Source organism: Hyperolius riggenbachi, chromosome 7 (genome assembly GCF_040937935.1).
Source record: "Hyperolius riggenbachi isolate aHypRig1 chromosome 7, aHypRig1.pri, whole genome shotgun sequence".
Lineage (NCBI taxonomy): Eukaryota > Metazoa > Chordata > Amphibia > Anura > Hyperoliidae > Hyperolius > Hyperolius riggenbachi.
In genome coordinates, this window is record NC_090652.1 from 251,423,222 (window position 1) to 251,442,088 (window position 18,867).

The 18,867-nt window shown below is 44.2% G+C and overlaps 1 protein-coding gene across 2 annotated transcripts in view; it reads right to left on the bottom strand.

Annotated features, from left to right (window-relative positions):
• The window catches only part of LOC137524955 (dynein axonemal heavy chain 11-like), a 378,600-nt gene that overhangs the window by 339,032 nt on the left and 20,701 nt on the right, over positions 1-18,867 (bottom strand). For both annotated transcript variants that reach the window (XM_068245507.1, XM_068245505.1), the window contains exons 6-10: positions 10,968-11,113; positions 6,545-6,661; positions 5,065-5,203; positions 2,228-2,320; positions 243-437 (exon numbers count right to left, since the gene is read on the bottom strand). In XM_068245507.1, coding sequence (XP_068101608.1) covers positions 243-437; positions 2,228-2,320; positions 5,065-5,203; positions 6,545-6,661; positions 10,968-11,113 — 690 coding nt within the window. The remainder of the gene's footprint in view (positions 1-242; positions 438-2,227; positions 2,321-5,064; positions 5,204-6,544; positions 6,662-10,967; positions 11,114-18,867) is intronic.

The window sequence follows — 18,867 nt, forward strand, 5'->3', positions numbered from 1 at the left end:
ACTTCAATTGGAATCCTGGAATCAAAGAGTGTTTCCCCCGAACAATGCATTATATTAACATTTAATCTTCTGGGTAAAGGAAGGGAGAGACAGAGGCGTGAAGACTTTGTTTATTGCCTTCGCTATTAAAGGCATTAGCCAGATGCTGAATAGCATGGGCATCAAACAACAGTGATCATTACAGCCTTCAATCTCTCCATTTAGAATGTACAATACACTAAGCAGAAAGCCATTATTTCCACCTTCAGAATAAAGTTTTCTTCAGGCTGCAGACGCAGCTCGGCAATGGACTGGCGCACCATCTGTTCTAACTTCACGTCTCTGTTCCTGGGCACCTCCAGCAAAGGGAACAAGTCGTTGATGAGACCCAGGAAGATTGCGACGTCGTTGGTGACTATCTTGGGAAGGTTGAAGTCCCTCAGGGCTCGCATCAAAACCTGAGAAGGAGCAACACCGTAATTAGACACAATCATAACATACCATAACATAAGGCATTAAATGAACAAACGTTACGGGAACGTCGTCCCTCAAACAATTAGGACACATACGGTTTGTTAGTCTCAATCTGTTTCTTGCACACAGTAGATCACCTCACAACTATTTTTGGTACGGAATAAAATCATTACTGGCATACAGAATTTAGAGCATACTTAAATTTCAGATGTCATCTAAAAAGCCGATGCCAGCTAAATGTATTTCTTTAAAAAATGACTGTAAAGAGACAGACTGCAAGATATATTTGTCCTAGATTAAAATGCACTGTAAACAACTTTTTCCTAAGCGGCAGGCACTTGCAGTAGGTATTATTAATCTGACCGCTCCGAGTCTCTTACTTACATGTTTTGGACCTGTACACTTCCTCATGTGGGATTCTCAGTGTTTTCCTAAGCGGCAGGCACTTGCAGTAGGTATTATTAATCTGACCGCTCTGAGTCTCTTACTAACATGTTTTGGACCTGTACACTTCCTCATGTGGGATTCTCAGTGTTTACCTAAGCGGCAGGCACTTGCAGTAGGTATTATTAATCTGACAGCTCTGAGTCTCTTACCAACATGTTTTGGACCTGCACACTTCCCCATGTGGGATTCTCAGTGTTTCTTATATCTCGCAGGTGTGGGAGACCTTTGGACACCCCTTGCCTGGTAGGGTTCCAGTTAGTAAAGGGCAGGGGTTTACGATGTTATCTAATCACCCAAACTTGGAGCAGTCTGACAAGCACCCACACCCTGGCTAATGTGTCTTCTTAGACTCCTAAACCTTAAACCTCCTAGTGACACCTTTTGATCGATGCCTTAAGGGGCCCATACACTGGTCGTTTTCAGCCATCGATCGATTGATAGATTCTATAGAATCGATCGGAAATTGATTCTTTCAAATCTGCAAATCGATCGATATTTAGCTGATTTCGATCGATTTTAATCGATTTGATCTATCTGACAGGATGGAAAATCTAGGTCGATCTGCTGCTGGCAGCAGATCGATGGCCCATAGAGTTGCATTGGATCTAATGGTGCAATAATGCATTTTGAAATCTATTGGGAATCTGTTCCTAGTGTGTGGCACACATCAGATTCCTGTCAGATTCGAGTTGACAGGCATCTGACAGAAATCTATCTGATGGTCGAATCTTCTGCAAATCTATAAGTATATGGCCACCTTTACTCTGATGTCATTTTTGCCACTCCATCCCAACCTTTCTATTCACCTCAAAACCTTATTGCCTTATCAACACCTTATGCTACCCATTGTTATCCACTCTTGAAGGTGCATGCACACATCCAATTTGGATTGGCCAATCACAGACTCATTGTTCCACCTCCATGTAGTATGACGTGAACAACCTGCTCATAGTATTCAATATCTGTTGACCCTCATATTACACGGAGGTGGTAAAATTGGTCAGTGATTGGCCTTTCATAATTGCATGCACCCTTAGTAAACCCTAATAATCATGATTGGGGATACAATAAACCATTGATATTACAAGCTGAAGCACAACTTATATAAAATGTAGTGGGAGTTCATTGTCCCATTTGCATCGCATTATTAAATCTAAATGAGAGGAAAACTGTTGAAAATGTGTCTTTACAAATTGCTACTTGCTGCTTTTCATCTACACTGTTACGTTTCTTGGTCTGTATTGAACAGACCTTTCACCGTTAGCAAATCTTCTCTCTACCAAATAACATTACATGAATGCAATTTTCAGGACAAACGTGCACAAACCTGGTCTTCAGGTCTGCTTCTGTCCTCTCGTTTCAGTGATCCAGCTACAACTAACACAGACTTTATTGCTCTCAGCCCCCAGTCATAATGATCCTGGAAAATGCAGACAAACATATTGACAACCAGCAAAATCTGATTGTTTTGTTAAAAAGCAGTTCTCAGATTTTAGTTAGCAGAGACTGACATACTGTATATCATGCAATGTGTCAAGCTGCATCCCATAGACAGGTGTTCTGTTTAATATGTGTAAGCTAGCTACATCAAAGAATAAAGTTTAGCCTCATGTGCAAAAAAACAAACAAACGTGATTGAGCGCAATGGTAATATTTTGGTAAAACATGCATACAGACTGTTTCGGATTGTTTGATCCTCATCAGTGCATGGCATGGATTAATTGAGTTCTGGTTCACCATGAGCTTGCTGGTTAGTCTGTACCTCTCGGTGTTACAAGCCCTAGTCCATAGAGCAAATTAATCCATGCCATGCACTGATGAGGATCAAACAATCCGAAACAGTCTGTATGCATGTTGGATTATTATGGCTCTGTACAAATTAACAAACTGACACATCATTGCATTCCAGCGGTTCTGAGGGTGTGTTTAGCTTCTAAGGGCAACAATGGTTAATTTGCATATATTCAGCAGTGATGCACTGGGAGACATCTCAAGCTCACTCCAACCTGAATTATCGCAAATTCTTTCTGTTTTAAGAAAGCAAACTCCTGCTTTTCTTAGCATTTTAGTAAGGGGGCTTTTAGGACCATTGTAGCCCCTCACACACTCTAATGAGTTCTGGTTCACCATGTGCTTGCTGGTTAGTCTGTACCTCTCGGTGTTACAAGCCCTACTCCTTAGAGCCAAATTAATCCATGCCATGCACTGATGAGGATCAAACAATCTGAAACAGTCTGTATGCATGTTGGATTATTATGGCTCTGTACAAATTAACAAGTTGACACATCATTGCATTCCAGTGGTTTTGGAGGTGTGTTTAGCTTCTAAGGGCAACAATGGTTAATTTGCATATATTCAGCAGTAATGCATTGGGAGAAATCTCAAGCTCACTCCAACCTGAATTATCGCAAATTCTTTCTGTTTTAAGAAAGCAAACTCTTGTTTTCCAAAGAATGAAAGATATTTTGATCTTGAAAACCAAGGACCTCCCTAAAAAAAACCATCAGCAGTTTGTTTTCTTTGGACTAGATGTACTCTATTTTGTGATTAGCATGTTTGCATTTCATTATTTAAAACAGTTATGAACTTAATTAGTACGTTAATGTATCCTGCCATACCGCTGTTTGGATAATGAGGTCACTATTATTATGATGCTAATGAGTACCCATTCAGATTTTAACAAATTTTTAAGCCAGCTAGGAGCATGAGCATAAGCTGAACTCCACCCCCACCCCGACCCCAAATTACTACTCCATTGTTCCACTGTTCCATTACAGAGCTTCTGTGAGGCAACCAGCAGCTGCGTAAAATTATTCCTTAAAGAATAGCTTGCGTATGGTATTTCGGCGCCTCCTTAACCAGTTGGTGCTCAAGGCAAGTGCCTAGGTTGCTAATGCCTAAACATGGCCCTGTGCTAACCAAAAAAAAAATTATGTCCTGAAAATTGGATTTAAATCAGGAGCATGAAAAAAACAAACTAAAGTGAAAAAAAAATCACTTACTTACATCCTACCTAATAAAAGCCCAGGGATCTGTCACCATGTGTCCGTGTCAGCCACCAAGTGCATAGGAGTGCAGCCCGAGCACTGGTGGTCACCCTAGCACCTGTTTCTGAAACGGGGCTAATTGACAAGCAGAAATATAATTAATGGTAAACGGCCTTCTCAGGGCTGGCATCTATAGAGGCCCAGAGGAATAGAAATCAGTGGTGTAACAATAACCCTCTGACCGTGTGGGGGTGGGAACTGTGGGCTTTAGGGGCCCATTCCTCCTACCTCCCTGTTCAGTCAAAACAAATGGAGCACTGTTTTATTTACCCAGTCCATGCTGCATCTGGTCTGCTCTTCCTCGTGGCATCTGCGTGCTTGTATGCCGACATCCTCAACTGCATGTCAAGTCATCAGGAGCCTCTGGGTGGCAGCATAGAGCCCTTAGCTATCAGGATAAAGAGGAGACCAGATGCAGTGTGGACTCGGAAATCTAACCGCGTTCCCTGTGCTTTACTGTGCACAACAGGGGTGGAGGAGGAGCTAGCCACTGCCGGGGTTTTTAGTGAGAAGGGCTTTTCCCACCACAATTGTTTTTCTAGGAGACTCTGGGTGGTGATGTTATTCCCTCTTGTCCAGTAAATGCAATTATGCCAGTGCAGCTACACTTAGAGTTAGAGTTCATTATCTCACAGAGGGTACATATGCTTCATTAAGAGCAGACCCAACCTAGCCCAAACACCCTTGCCAGGCTTATACTTCTTCTTATTATTTCTTAAGTATTGCAGGAACTTTTGAAAGACAGTATGTTCTGTGTACATTCGTCTGCCTCCACCTAATTAGAAATGCCTGGACCAACAAGAACATTCTGACCAACTCAACCAACTTGCCTTACCTTTGTACCAAGAAACAACATTTCAACTAAATATTCTCAGATTACCAGTGACCTCTTTAATTACCCTGCCTTGTTTATTTTTCAACCAACAATAAAGATAAATAATTCATGAGATAAATAGATAAGGATGCATAATTCATGAGATGAATGGATAAGGAGAAATAACGCATGATTGAAGACAGATAAGAAGAGATACATCATGAGAGTTTTGTAAACCAATATCAATACAATATGTATCGTGCGCTAAATGTATAACCAATCATTCAATTCAAATCTTGCTACCTGTTTGGATAGTAGCTGCCGACACAAAGTATACAGACTGATGAACTTCCTGGACAGCATTCGTGCATCAATAAATCCTTCTGCCACCAACATTATTTCACATATCAGCTCAAAATCCGGAATCACCATGGCACATGGTCTACAACAAAGCAGAAAAAAACTTGTGAGTCAACAGCTAAATTCTTTAGAATGCTCCTACAGAGCGCCACATGAAGGCCAGAGTACTCTCCACACGTCACATAAAGGTCCATTTTTCTTTAATGGGTCATTGCACCGATAATCAGCTAGGCATTGGTAGATGGAATTAGCTAGTGGCCAATTGCATTTATCTGAGACTCCAGCAGTATCATCACAAGTTCCCTGCTGCTTCTACCTTCAAGAAAGATTATGCTTTATTATAAAAGTGCCATAAATATAATTGGGTCTGCATAAGCTTTTTTGTCCTCTCATGTCCTTAAAAATGTTCTTTCAATATGTAGGGTAAGGGCAACAACGTGTTATCCAGCATCTTGCCCAGTGATGTGCGGAGAACTGGAAGTCATGTAAGTCTATGCAGATATTTTAAAACATTTTCATGAAAGCGTTGCACTTGTGCGGAAGAGTATTTTGTCAACACACTTCCGCGCAATTTGTTTTTCAGCATACTACCTGCTTGGCTTTTAGTCAGAAGGAGGATTACCGCGCATTGACGCAGAAATCCCCGAAGACTGGTTTAGGCGAGGCGATCAACGCACTGCAATGCTGTGATAACGCAGGTTAGCGGTGTGAAACTGGCTTTAAAGAAAAACATTTGCCAAGGCTGCTGAGTTTCCTGTGCTGACACAACTGAAAGATCAAATTACACTTGTGATTAGTCACAGATGAAGGGGAATTACAGAGGCTAAACTCTAAATACATAGAGGGTGGATTTCTCTCTGTTTTCCTTCTGTCCAGTGCAAGAGTTCAGGTCTACTTTAAATTCTTGGCACCAAATGGCTATCTTGGCTAAAAAATATCTAGAATGGTTATGAGGTTTAAAACTAATGGTGCCCATACATAATACAATATTTTAAAAACATTTTCGACTAGATATTTAGTTCAATTATTCCGTTAGATCGAATATAAAGATTTTTCCAACATGCCGATCTGATTTTTATCGAAAAAACAGGATAACCGTTTCTTTTTCTTGATTGAAAAAAAGTTTTTTTTTACTTTCATTAGATTTGATCGTTTTGGTAGAACAAATGGGAAAATCAAATGTTTTTATTGTACCGTGTATGGGTACCATGAGAAGAATGCCTGATCCTTCCCCTCCTCAGTGCTGCTGTTCAGGATATTGCCTAATACAGCTTCAGCCGATAATATTAGCTATATATAAAAATACATTTAATGGTTGTGAATAAATATGCAGATGGTTTAAATGGTTGCTTTATATTGCCTAGAGCTGAGCTTCAGAATTAAAAAGGAAAAAAATAACTTGCATTGATTATATAGCACTTACCGGAAAAGAGCCTTGACATTCTCTGGAAGCTCTGCTCTCCCAGCATATCCTGGATTGAGAGTGATGAAGATGCCAACTGTGCTTTTAAGCTCAATAGTTTCTCCAAGAAAGTGAAATCTGAGCAGCATAAATAAAAAAAAGACAGATTTTAACAATAAAATGATTGATGGATTGTATTCACATTATGGTTGCCCATATAAATGGGTTTCCAAGTGGTTCCTTTGATTACCGATTCATGAATTGCACAAGTTATGCAGATGATTAAAATAAAGCAATACATGAGAAGGTTATGAAGGCTTCCATCTTAACATCATTTAAAAACGCTGCTTGCCGATCCTGCTGATTAGGTATGGCCGAGCATCGCGATTTGCCTACGCAAATTTTATAGCAAAAATTTGCCAACCAGAAATTTGCAGCGAGCCATATTGACTTTAATGGCAGGCGATCATCAAAAACCTTCAGTGCATCTCTGCAGACAGAATTTCTTTTCAAAAGGTGTACAGAAACCTGGACAGTGGCAGGGCGGAGGGGGATCGAGGGAGAAATGTTCCTCTCTATAAATACGCAGGTTTGAAAAACAGCTTTTTTCATGTGTAAATGCCAAAACTCACATATACAGTAGCTTCAGGATTTTTCAAATAAAGGATCCTTAGGATGGACGCTTGTGTGCCTTCTTAAAAATGTAATGTGGAGCCAATGTCTGAGATGCCTGAAAACTTTAGCACTTACCTGCCCAAACATTAAATTGCAGCCACAGTATGTGAGGCCTGGAAAAATTTGGCAAATACCTGCCTAAAACATTGTTCTTGCAGTCACACTGGAGGCATGAAAAATTGGGCAATTGCCATATTTTTCGGACTATAAAACAAACTTTTTCTCACAGAAAGTGGAAGTTGCGTCTTATAGTCCGAATACAGGGAGATGCGATCACCCGCCAATACGATGTTGATGTCAGGGACTCCCTGTACTGTCCCTAGTGTCCGGCTCTGCTCCCCCTGTATAATGTAGTTAGTGGTGGCTGCCTCAGGTATCACTCACCTGATCTGAGGGTGCCCATGGCGATCAGCTGCTGTCCCCTCCCCCTCCTGGTGTCCTCCTCCGGTGTCCTCCTGCACTCTTCTGCTCCCACTGTTTAAATGTAATGAATCAGTGGCAGCCACTAGTCTCTTTTTGAATTTCCATTCAGACAGGACACTTGACGCAGGGCAAACTAGAAGCTCCATGGCACATTCTGATACCTCTGGCCACAGGTCAAGCCTGCACACTCATAAGTCCAGAGGTTCCTCACTCCTCAGAGTGTCCATGGGAATAGTTAACCCAAGGTAGTCAGATACCTGCTGAGGGTGGATACAGAAGCAACCTATTGAGGCATTGTACAGAAAAAGGACTTTATATTGGACATGATTGGTACATAGCCCTCAGCAGCAGTTCCCCCTGTTCTTAAAGGGGAACTGAAGAGAGAGGTATATGGAGGCTGTCATGTTTATTTCCTTTTAATCAATACCAGTTGCCTGGCAGCCCTGCTGGTCTATTTCTCTGCAGTAGTATCTGATTAAAACCAGAAACAAGCATGCAGCTAGTCTTGTCAGATCAGACTTATAAGTCTGAACCACTGAAACACCTGATCTGCTGCATGCTTGTTCAGGGGCTATGGCTAATAGTATTAGAGGCAGAGGATCAGCAGGGCTGCCAGGCAACTGGTATTGTCTAAAAGGAAACAAACATGACAGCCTTCATATACCTCTCTCTTCAGTTCCCCTTTAAAGGCGGAGGAGTGTTACTGTTGGCACCTTTCTGACTGTTACTGGCTCTTCATGCACCACCATTCTGAAAAGCAGAATACAACATCTGTCTCATCTTCGTATGGAAGTTCTGCAGTTTGGGCACCTTCTGTGATTGTGGTAGCATCTCTGCCATTTTCTGTTTGTACCAAGAGTCTAATAAGGTTGCAACCCAGTACAGGGTGTTGATATGGGGGTCTTTCCTTAGACACATCAGCATGAACTGCCCCACTCTAATGAAGTTTGAGGGAGAGGACTCCAGCACCGCTTGATATTGGTTCACCTGCCACTGCACATGCTGGTTCGGGCCCGGGATGCCTGTCTGGGAAAAGTATCTTCTTCCAGATACCTTACACTGTGGTGCTGCAATGCACAAACATTTATTAAAGGCCTCAGATTCAAGCAGCTGGTATGGTAAAAGCTGGCAATCTAGCAGATCTGACAAGCCAGCTATCAGAGTTTTGGCAAGAGCGTTGCCTGGTGACATTTCTTTTCCTCTGAAACATCTGAGGAATGGAATGCTGTCTTTGTGGTGCTGACCATGAAGTGGGAAGATTGAAGTCTATCCCATTGTTAGGGGGTCTGGTTATAGATAGTGGCAAGTGGCACTGTCTGTTTTTTTCATATCTGCCAGTAGTAAAGATGATTACTTGCAGGCTTGTTATGGCTCAAACAATATGAACAAATTACATGGCGAATATCAATCGTTACTTGATCTCTCTTCTATTTTTTCACTTTAACTTTTCACTTTGCAGTGTATTGATTTATTTTTTTTCCACTTTTTCGCTCCAGTTCCTCTTTAAAGGAAACATCCGAGGAAATGTAAAAAAAAAGATCAACATACCTGGGGCTTCCTCCAGCCCCTTGCAGCCATCCTGTGCCCTCGCTGCAGCTCTGCTTTCAGATGGAGGGGACCCCCGGGCCACCGGAACTGCGGCGAGGACACAGGACAGCTGCAAGGGGCTGGAGGAAGCCCCAGGTAAGTTCATCTTTTTTTTTTCATTTCCTCGGACATTCCCTCTTTAGCTATGGCTGTACTCTGGAAAGTTGTTTCACCCGCTAGCATCTTATATCTTTTGGAAACAACAGCAGAGTGATCTCCTTGCCACATTAACCAATTCTGTTTGGGTTGTTAGTTTTCAATAGTTTTTTATTGAATTTTAAGAGAAAATGGAACAATAGAACAATTCAAATTGTACATAAACATATATAGCCAATGTAAACAAGTTTGTATAATTGCATGTGTTTACAGAAAAAAACAATAAGACATATTAAGAAATCATACAGCATTGTAAATGCGTATACAAATTATTATTTATTATTTACACAGCGCTGACATCTTCTTTGTCACTTAACTGTCCTTCAGCAGAGTTCACCATCGAATACCTACCATAGTTATATGTCTATGTAGGTATGTATTGTGTAGTGTATATCATAGTCTAGGGCCAATTTAGGGGGAAGCCAATTAATTCATCTGTATGTTTATTTGGACGTGGGCGGAAACCAAAGTGCCTAGAAGAAACCCACACAGATACAGGGGGAACATACAAACTCCGTGCAGACAGTTACATCTAGTGGTACCACATGGAAGTAAGCCTTGTGATTAAAGTGATCAGAAGGTAATAAGTAATTTTTGAGAAATAGAGAAGTTAGCTTAGACTATATGCTACAGAGTATTGGGTATTATCTGTTCTGTTTGTTTGTTTTTTTATTTGATGCATTGCTATTCTGAATATCACAGACTTTATAAAATAAAAGAAATGAAAGAATGAAAGATGTTCGAAGAAAATGACATCAAAAACCATATAAAGTTATTTTAAAGTGGTCTGAAACTCAGCATTTCCTCTTTGTTCTAAACAATTATTTGCAGCCTTAAACCTACCATTAATAAAAAAAAATGTGGCAGAACAGCATTCAAACAGTTAAACACAGAACTTTGTTCTGTAGTGGAAAGTGCCTTCAGCTTGTGATCCACATCAGAAGAGGTGATAATATTATATTTTGTTTACATTCCACTGTTGCTACAATTAGTTACAGCCAGCCACATGCTGAAACAGAACTGTACTGAGCTGACAAGCAGAGAAATATGAGAAATTATCACTAGATAGCTGCTGTATTTATATATTAAAATCTATGAATAAAATGCAATGGCAGCTTTCAGAGCAGATAAACTGTACTTTGGGAACTTGTAATTTGTAAACAGACAATATTACTTGTGCACAAAAACAAATGTAGTAACTAATTGGGTTATGTCAGAGTTTTATATCACTTTAATAGTCAGACCTCAGTCACTAGTCGTTCCTCGGTATAGACTTCACGAGTGGATATGTTATTACCGTATGTCCAACCACAATGGTTTGTCTGTACCAGACTTTACATTAGTCACACCAGTCGCCAGATGAAAAATGATTGGTTCCTTTACCGTATGTCCAACCACAATGGTTTGTCTGTACCAGACTTTACATTAGTCACACCAGTTGCCAGATGAAAAATGATTGGTTCCTTTAAATACTATGCATATCCTCAGCTATATGTGACTTTTACTTTGTTGGTTGTAGCTAGTTATCACTATACGTTTCATTGTTATACAGATTATAATGATCAGACATATTCTATATACTTAATTGGAGGCTGCTTATTACCTTTTCTTGTTGTGTCGAATGGCATCTTGAATTGCCTTCACTTGCACTGCTATAACTGACAGCACTTCTACTGTAATGCGGTTGAACTCGTCAAAGCAGCCCCACACGCCAGTCTGACATAAGCCTTTATAGATATTTCCTAAGGACTAATGAATAAAAATTTATAGCAACAATGGTTACATCTTAGCTACCTTTAGATGTCTATGACAACTTCTCATCATTCTATTAGGCCCTTGACTGTTACCCCAACATATATACATATCTAGGAACTGTTAGACACAAGAACAACACATGTAGCCTGATTTACTAAGTCCGGGAAGCTCAACTGCAAACCTTCATTTTCCATTGTTCGCATATGTTCAATGCAATATTACTGTGCACAGAATGTGGTGACCTAAATAACAGATTTCCTTTATTTTAATATGCCCCTGATGAGTCACTGAGTGACGAAATCGATAGGGCAGAGCCTGATGCGGAAGTGGGACTAGGACGCATACGGAGTGACGTGGAGGCGGCGAGGCGGACTGCGGAGGAGAATCCCCGGCACACCGAGCGTGAGGCGGTGTTAGGAGTCAATCCGACGGTTCCGGAGCCTGCCAGCCCTGGCCACCTATACGGGGGAGAGCCCGTTCTAAAAACTCTGAGCTATCTTAAATCTTCTGGAACATGTGAGTTTAATGGATGTTTTTAATAAATGGTTTTTAAGCGGTAATACACTAGGTGGAGTTTTCTTTGAGGTGATATAACATAAAAGAAATCCCTGTGGGAAAAAGACCTACTGTGATCTGCTTTAAGAGGTGGGGGACGACCCGGGAACTGTCCCAAGGCTTATACTGACCTGTGTGGTCAGTGGATGCGGTGAGTGGCACACAAAGGGTGCTGATGGTGGCTCATCTATATGTCATGAAATAATTCATTTGCTGGAGTTATCAAGAGGCTTTTGAAGTTCTCTGGACTGTCTGTGGATACTTTTGAAGGGACTTATAAGGACCTGGCTAATGTCTTTGACATTCACATGTATTAGTGTTCTTACAACCTTAACTTATTGTATCTACTACACCGTGATGGTGTATACTCTTGGATGTAATTTTTTAATTGTTAGAGGAGGCGAATGGGTGTCTACAGGTGTGTTTTTAACTGTGAGCGCTACCTCTTGTGGATTAACTTTATTTTAATGTATATGCCTTAAATACAGGGTGCGCTCCGAGAGCAGTCAACATTTTAAGCACATGCACCTTGGAGGAAAATAAGGACAAAGCCATTGCTAAACATAAAATTGAGACAGAAACTGACTTTTCAGCGCATACTGGTAAGGATGGAGGCGCCCAAGTGTAAAAATCGATATCAACTTCTAATTGTTAAAATAAGAATGAGAGGTAATCACTTACCTCTCCTGACAACAAAAACACCAGTAGTACTGGAAAAGTATTTATTCAAAACACAAAATAGACAACACATTTCACAGGTACTAGCCCGCTTCATCAGTCAATACACAGTGCTTTGCAGCAAGTGCGATATGGGCACCTCTGATCCAATTCACCTTGCTGCAAGGCACTGTGTATTGACCTGAGGAAGTGGGCTAGCACCCGTGAAACACGTCGTCTATTCTGTGTTTTGAATTAATACGTTTCCAGTGCTACTGGTGTTTTTGTTGTCTGGAGAGGTAAGAGATTACCTCTCATTCTTATTTTAACTATTAGAAGTTTTTATATATTTTTACACTTGGGCCACTCCAACCTTATGAGTATCCAGATAAATCTTCTTTGGAGGTAATAGTTTTTTCCCTTAAAAACCCAGGAGACCGACCATCCAGCTTCCAGCAGAACCTGCAAAACCGAGCTGGGACGGTTCATTTTCCCCTGGCTACGGTGGTTGCAGGGATCTCCAACCCATCTTCCCATTTATTAACAATACTACACCACTGGTCTTTCTGTTTACCTAGGTATTGTTGAGTCCAGGGTTACTACAATGATCACCCAAACCCTCCTATAAATCTTTTAAGTGCAGTTCGCTTCCACCTGGGTATCTGTTCAGGCACAAAGAATGCCTACTTTATCAGCAATTACATCATGTGCTCTGCAACATGTCTCAAACACAGTTTAATTGTTAGACCATTTTTTATTCACTAAAAACACCATCTTTAGTGTGGTAGACTTGGCAATACCTGAGGAATTTGCTGTACCACAGACAGCAGTCATAGAGCCAAACATCCTTTTTTGAGCAAGATGTGACCCTCCCCACTGGAGCAATACTCTTCTTCCGATCAACACATTCCCCAACCCTTGGCTAGTGGTCAAAGTTCCTGGCCTCATTTCTCCCCTGACAAATACAATGTCAAAGAGTTGTTCTTGTTGCAGACATAACCAGAATAATGGATTTGAAACTACATTACAGTTGCCACAACCTCTGCCTTCACAGACAAGTGCAGAACACATGATTTAAATTTGTCTAAAGAGTAAGTAGTGCCTCCAATCCAAACATGCGATAGTTGATCGCCTACATGTTAAAAAATGGCCGTGTACTTATTTTCCTTTGAATCGTGTGTAAAATGTTGTGTCTTGGTGTACATCAAGGATGGTTAAACACATTTACATTTGTGTATGTGTGTATGTGTGTATGTGTGTGTGTGTGTGTGTGTGTGTGTGTGTGTGTCTGTGTGTCTGTGTGTGTCTGTGTGTGTGTGTGTGTGTGTGTGTGTGTGTGTGTGTGTGTGTGTGTGTGTGTGTGTGTGTGTGTGTGTGTGTGTGTGTGTGTGTGTGTGTGTGTGTGTGTGTAAAGGCTCATATACACACATCAGACTATAGTCTTTGGAAAATGAAAGATCACAGACCACAGACCAATCTTACCACCCTTCATGTAGTATGAGAGCCATACTCTACACAGTCTTTTCTATGGAGCTGAACTCCACATCAGAAAAAAATCTTTGCAAGATGCTGCACACACAGATGCTGTACAGACACAAAAGATCAGTATCTGCAAAAGATCTGTTCCTGCCAAAAATCCATTCCTGCAAATTGCAATGATAGTCTATGAGATCTGCAGATCATCATACACACATGATTTAACTGACATTCATCTGCAGATCAAGCAATCATCCGCAGATTAGAGTTGGGCCGAACGGTTCGGCTGCGAACGGTTCCATGCGAACTTCAGTGGTTCGCGTTCGCGTCCCGCAGGCGAACCTTTGCGGAAGTTCGGTTCGCCCCATAATGCACATGGAGGGTCAACTTTGACCCTCTACATCACAGTCAGCAGGCCCAGTGTAGCCAATTAGGCTACACTAGCCCCTGGAGCCCCACCCCCCCTTATATAAGGCAGGCAGCGGCGGCCATTACGGTCACTCGTGTGCTGCCTGCGTTAGTGAGAGTAGGGCGAGCTGCTGCAGACTGTCTCTCAGGGAAAGATTAGTTAGGCTTAACTTGTTCCTGTCTGGCTGCATACCTGTTCTGTGAACCCACCACTGCATACCTGTGCTGTGAACCCACCACTGCATACCTGTGCTGTGAACCCACCACTGCATACCTGTGCTGTGAACCCACCACTGCATACCTGTGCTGTGAACCCACCACTGCATACCTGTTCAGTGAACCCACCACTGTATACCTGTGCTGTGAACCCACCACTGCATACCTGTTCAGTGAACCTGCCACTGCATACCTGTTCTGTTCAGTGGACCCGCCACTGTATACCTGTTCATTGAACCCACCACTGCATACCTGTTCTGTGAACCCACCACTGCATACCTGTTCTGTGAACCCACCACTGCATACCTGTTCAGTGAACCTGCCACTGCATACCTGTTCTGTTCAGTGGACCCGCCACTGTATACCTGTTCATTGAACCCACCACTGCATACCTGTGCTGTGAACCCACCACTGCATACCTGTTCTGTGAACCCACCACTGCATACCTGTTGTGTTCAGTGAACCTGCCACTGCATACCTGTTCTGTGAACCCGCCACTGTATACCTGTTCTGTTTAGTGAACCCGCCACTGTATACCTGTTCTGTTTAGTGAACCCGCCACTGCATACCTGTTCTGTTCAGTGGACCCGCCACTGTATACCTGTTCAGTGAACCCGCCACTGCATACCTGTTCTGTTCAGTGGACCCGCCACTGTATACCTGTTCAGTGAACCCGCCACTGCATACCTGTTGTGTTCAGTGAACCTGCCACTGCATACCTGTTCTGTGAACCCACCACTGTATACCTGTTCTGTTTAGTGAACCCGCCACTGTATACCTGTTCTGTTTAGTGAATCCGCCACTGCATACCTGTTCTGTTCAGTGGACCCGCCACTGTATACCTGTTCAGTGAACCCGCCACTGCATACCTGTTGTGTTCAGTGAACCTGCCACTGCATACCTGTTCTGTGAACCCACCACTGTATACCTGTTCTGTTTAGTGAACCCGCCACTGTATACCTGTTCTGTTTAGTGAACCCGCCACTGCATACCTGTTCTGTTCAGTGGACCCGCCACTGTATACCTGTTCAGTGAACCCGCCACTGCATACCTGTTCTGTTCAGTGGACCCGCCACTGTATACCTGTTCAGTGAACCCGCCACTGCATACCTGTTGTGTTCAGTGAACCTGCCACTGCATACCTGTTCTGTGAACCCGCCACTGTATACCTGTTCTGTTTAGTGAACCCGCCACTGTATACCTGTTCTGTTTAGTGAACCCGCCACTGTATACCTGTTCAGTGAACCCGCCACTGCATACCTGTTGTGTTCAGTGAACCTGCCACTGCATACCTGTTGTGTTCAGTGAACCTGCCACTGCATACCTGTTCTGTGAACCCGCCACTGTATACCTGTTCTGTTCAGTGAACCCACCGCATCAGTGCGCATACCTGTGCAGTTAAGTGAACCCACCTACCTACGTGAGTGCACGCAGTGTGATATACCACTCCGTGCATACCCGATATGGACAAAACAGGTAGAGGAAGAGGTAGTGCCAGAGCCAGAGGAAGGCCACCCGGCAGGTCTGCGCGAGGTCGTGTAAATGTAATTTCGTGTGGACCTGGCCCACAGTACAGTGCTCGGAAGAAGGCACGTCCCATCACCTCCCAAGATTGTCAGGACGTGGTTGAGTATTTAGCGACACAGAACACCTCATCTTGCTCAGCCACCAGCGCTACTACTAGCACCACTTCCGCTGCATTTGACACTTCGCAAGAATTATTTAGTGTTGAAATCACTGATGCACAGCCATTGTTGTTACAGCCAGATGAATTTTCACCAGCTCATATATTTGAGTTACCCGGCAACACTATGGATGTAACGTGTAAGGAGGATGAAGGACCTACTGATGGTGCATGTTTGGATTTGTCTGAGGCAAGCGAAGCTGGGCAGGATGATTACGATGATGACGATGATAGGGATCCTCTGTATGTTCCCAATAGAGGAGATGAAGAGGGGGACAGTTCAGAGGGGGAGTCAGAGAGTAGTAGGAGGAGAGAAGTTGCTGAAAGAAGCTGGGGCAGCTCTTCGTCAGAAACAGCTGGTGGCAGAGTCCGGCACCATGTATCGCCACCTATGTACAGCCAGCCAACTTGCCCTTCAGCATCAGCTGCTGAGGTCCCCATAGTGCCCACATCCCAGGGTGGCTCAGCGGTGTGGAAATTTTTTAATGTGTGTGCCTCAGATCGGACCAAAGCCATCTGTTCGCTCTGCCAACAAAAATTGAGCCGTGGAAAGGCCAACACTCACGTAGGGACAAGTGCCTTACGAAGGCACCTGGAGAAAAGGCACAAACAGCAATGGGATGGCCACCTGAGCAAAAGCAGCAGCAGCACACAAAAGCAAAGCCACCCTCCTTCTCCTCTTCCTCCTCCATCAGGTGCATTATCTGCTTCTGCCGCTTTCTCCCTTCCACCTTCACAGGCACCCTCCTCCACTCCGCCTCTGCCCTTGAGCGGTTCCTGCTCCTCTGCCCACAGCAGCAGTCAGGTGTCCGTGAAGGAAATGTTTGAGCGGAAGAAGCCAATTTCGGCCAGTCACCCCCTTGCCCGGCGTCTGACAGCTGGCGTGGCGGAACTGTTAGCTCGGCAGCTGTTACCATACCGGCTGGTGGACTCTGAGGCCTTCCGTAAATTTGTGGCCATCGGAACACCGCAGTGGAAGATGCCAGGCCGCACTTATTTTTCGAGAAAGGCCATACCCCAACTGCACCGTGAAGTTGAGAGGCAAGTGGTGTCATCTCTTGCGAAGAGCGTTGGGTCAAGGGTACACCTGACCACGGATGCCTGGTCTGCCAAGCACGGGCAGGGCCGCTACATTACCTACACAGCCCATTGGGTGAACCTGGTGGTGAACGATGGCAAGCAGGGCGCAGCGGACCAAATTGTGACACCTCCACGGCTTGCAGGCAGGCCTCCTGCCACCTCCTCTCCTCCTGCTACATGCTCTTCGCTGTCCTCCTCCTCCTTGGCTGAGTGGCAGTTCTCCTCTCCAGCTACACAGCCCCAGCTCCGCAGGGCCTATGCTGCATGCCAGGTAAGACGGTGTCACGCCATCTTAGACATGTCTTGTCTCAAAGCGGAGAGTCACACTGGAGCAGCTCTCCTGGCTGCTCTTAAGAAACAGGTGGATGAGTGGCTGACCCCGCACCACCTGGAGATAGGCAACGTGGTGTGCGACAACGGCAGCAATCTGCTTGCCGCTTTGCATATGGGGAAGCTGACACACATACCCTGCATGTGCCATGCAGGTGCCATGCAGGGTATGTGTGTCAGCTTCCCCATATGCATGAATCTAGTGGTTCAAAGATTTGTGGCAAAGTACCCTGGCTTAGCGAATGTCTTGAAGCAGGCCAGGAAGTTCTGTGGGCATTTGAGGCGGTCTTACACAGCCATGGCACGCTTTGCGGAAATTCAGCGCAAAAACAACATGCCGGTGAGACGCCTCATTTGCGATAGCCCGACTCGCTGGAACTCGACCCTGCTCATGTTCTCCCGCCTGCTAGAACAGAAGAAAGCCGTGACCCACTACCTCTACAACTACAGTAGAATGAAACAGTCTGGGAAGATGGGGATGTTCTGGCCCGACAACTGGACACTGATGGAAAATGCATGCAGGCTCATGCGGCCGTTTGAGGAGGTGACCAACCTGGTGAGCCGCAGTGAGGGCACCATCAGCGACTTAATTCCCTACGCTTACTTCTTGGAGCGTGCTGTGCGTAGAGTGGCGGATGAAGCTGTGAATGAGCGCGACCAGGAACCGTTACGGCAGGAACAGGCATGGGACCAATTTTCATCAGACCCAGCTGTTTCCTCAACACCTGCGGCAGCACAGAGGGGGGAGGAGGAGGAAGAAGAGAAGTCGTGTGCAGAAGACGAGTCAGACTCAGAGGATGATGAGCAAGGTGTTTCTTTGGGGGAGGAGGAGGAGGAGGAGGGGACAGCGGCAGGAGAACAACCTCAGCAGGCATCGCAAGGGGCTTGTGCTGCTCAACCTTCCCGTGGTATTGTTCGCGGCTGGGGGGAGGAGGTTGACTTACCTGACGTCACTGAGGAAGAGCAAGAGGAGATGGAGGGTACTGGATCCGACTTTGTGCAGATGTCGTCTTTTATGCTGTCCTGCCTGTTGAGGGACCCCCGTATAAAAAACCTCAAGGGGAATGACCTGTACTGGGTGGCCACACTACTAGACCCTCGGTACAGGCACAAAGTGGCGGACCTGTTACCAACTCGCCGGAAGGTGGAAAGGATGCAGCACATGCAGAACCAGCTGTCAACTATGCTTTACAATGCATTTAAGGGTGATGTGACGGCACAACGCCAGCAAGATACCACTGCCACTAATCCTCCTCCCGTGTCCACGCAGTCAAAGACAGGACGCTCCAGCGATCTCATGGTGATGTCGGACATGCGGACGTTCTTTAGTCCAACGCCTCGG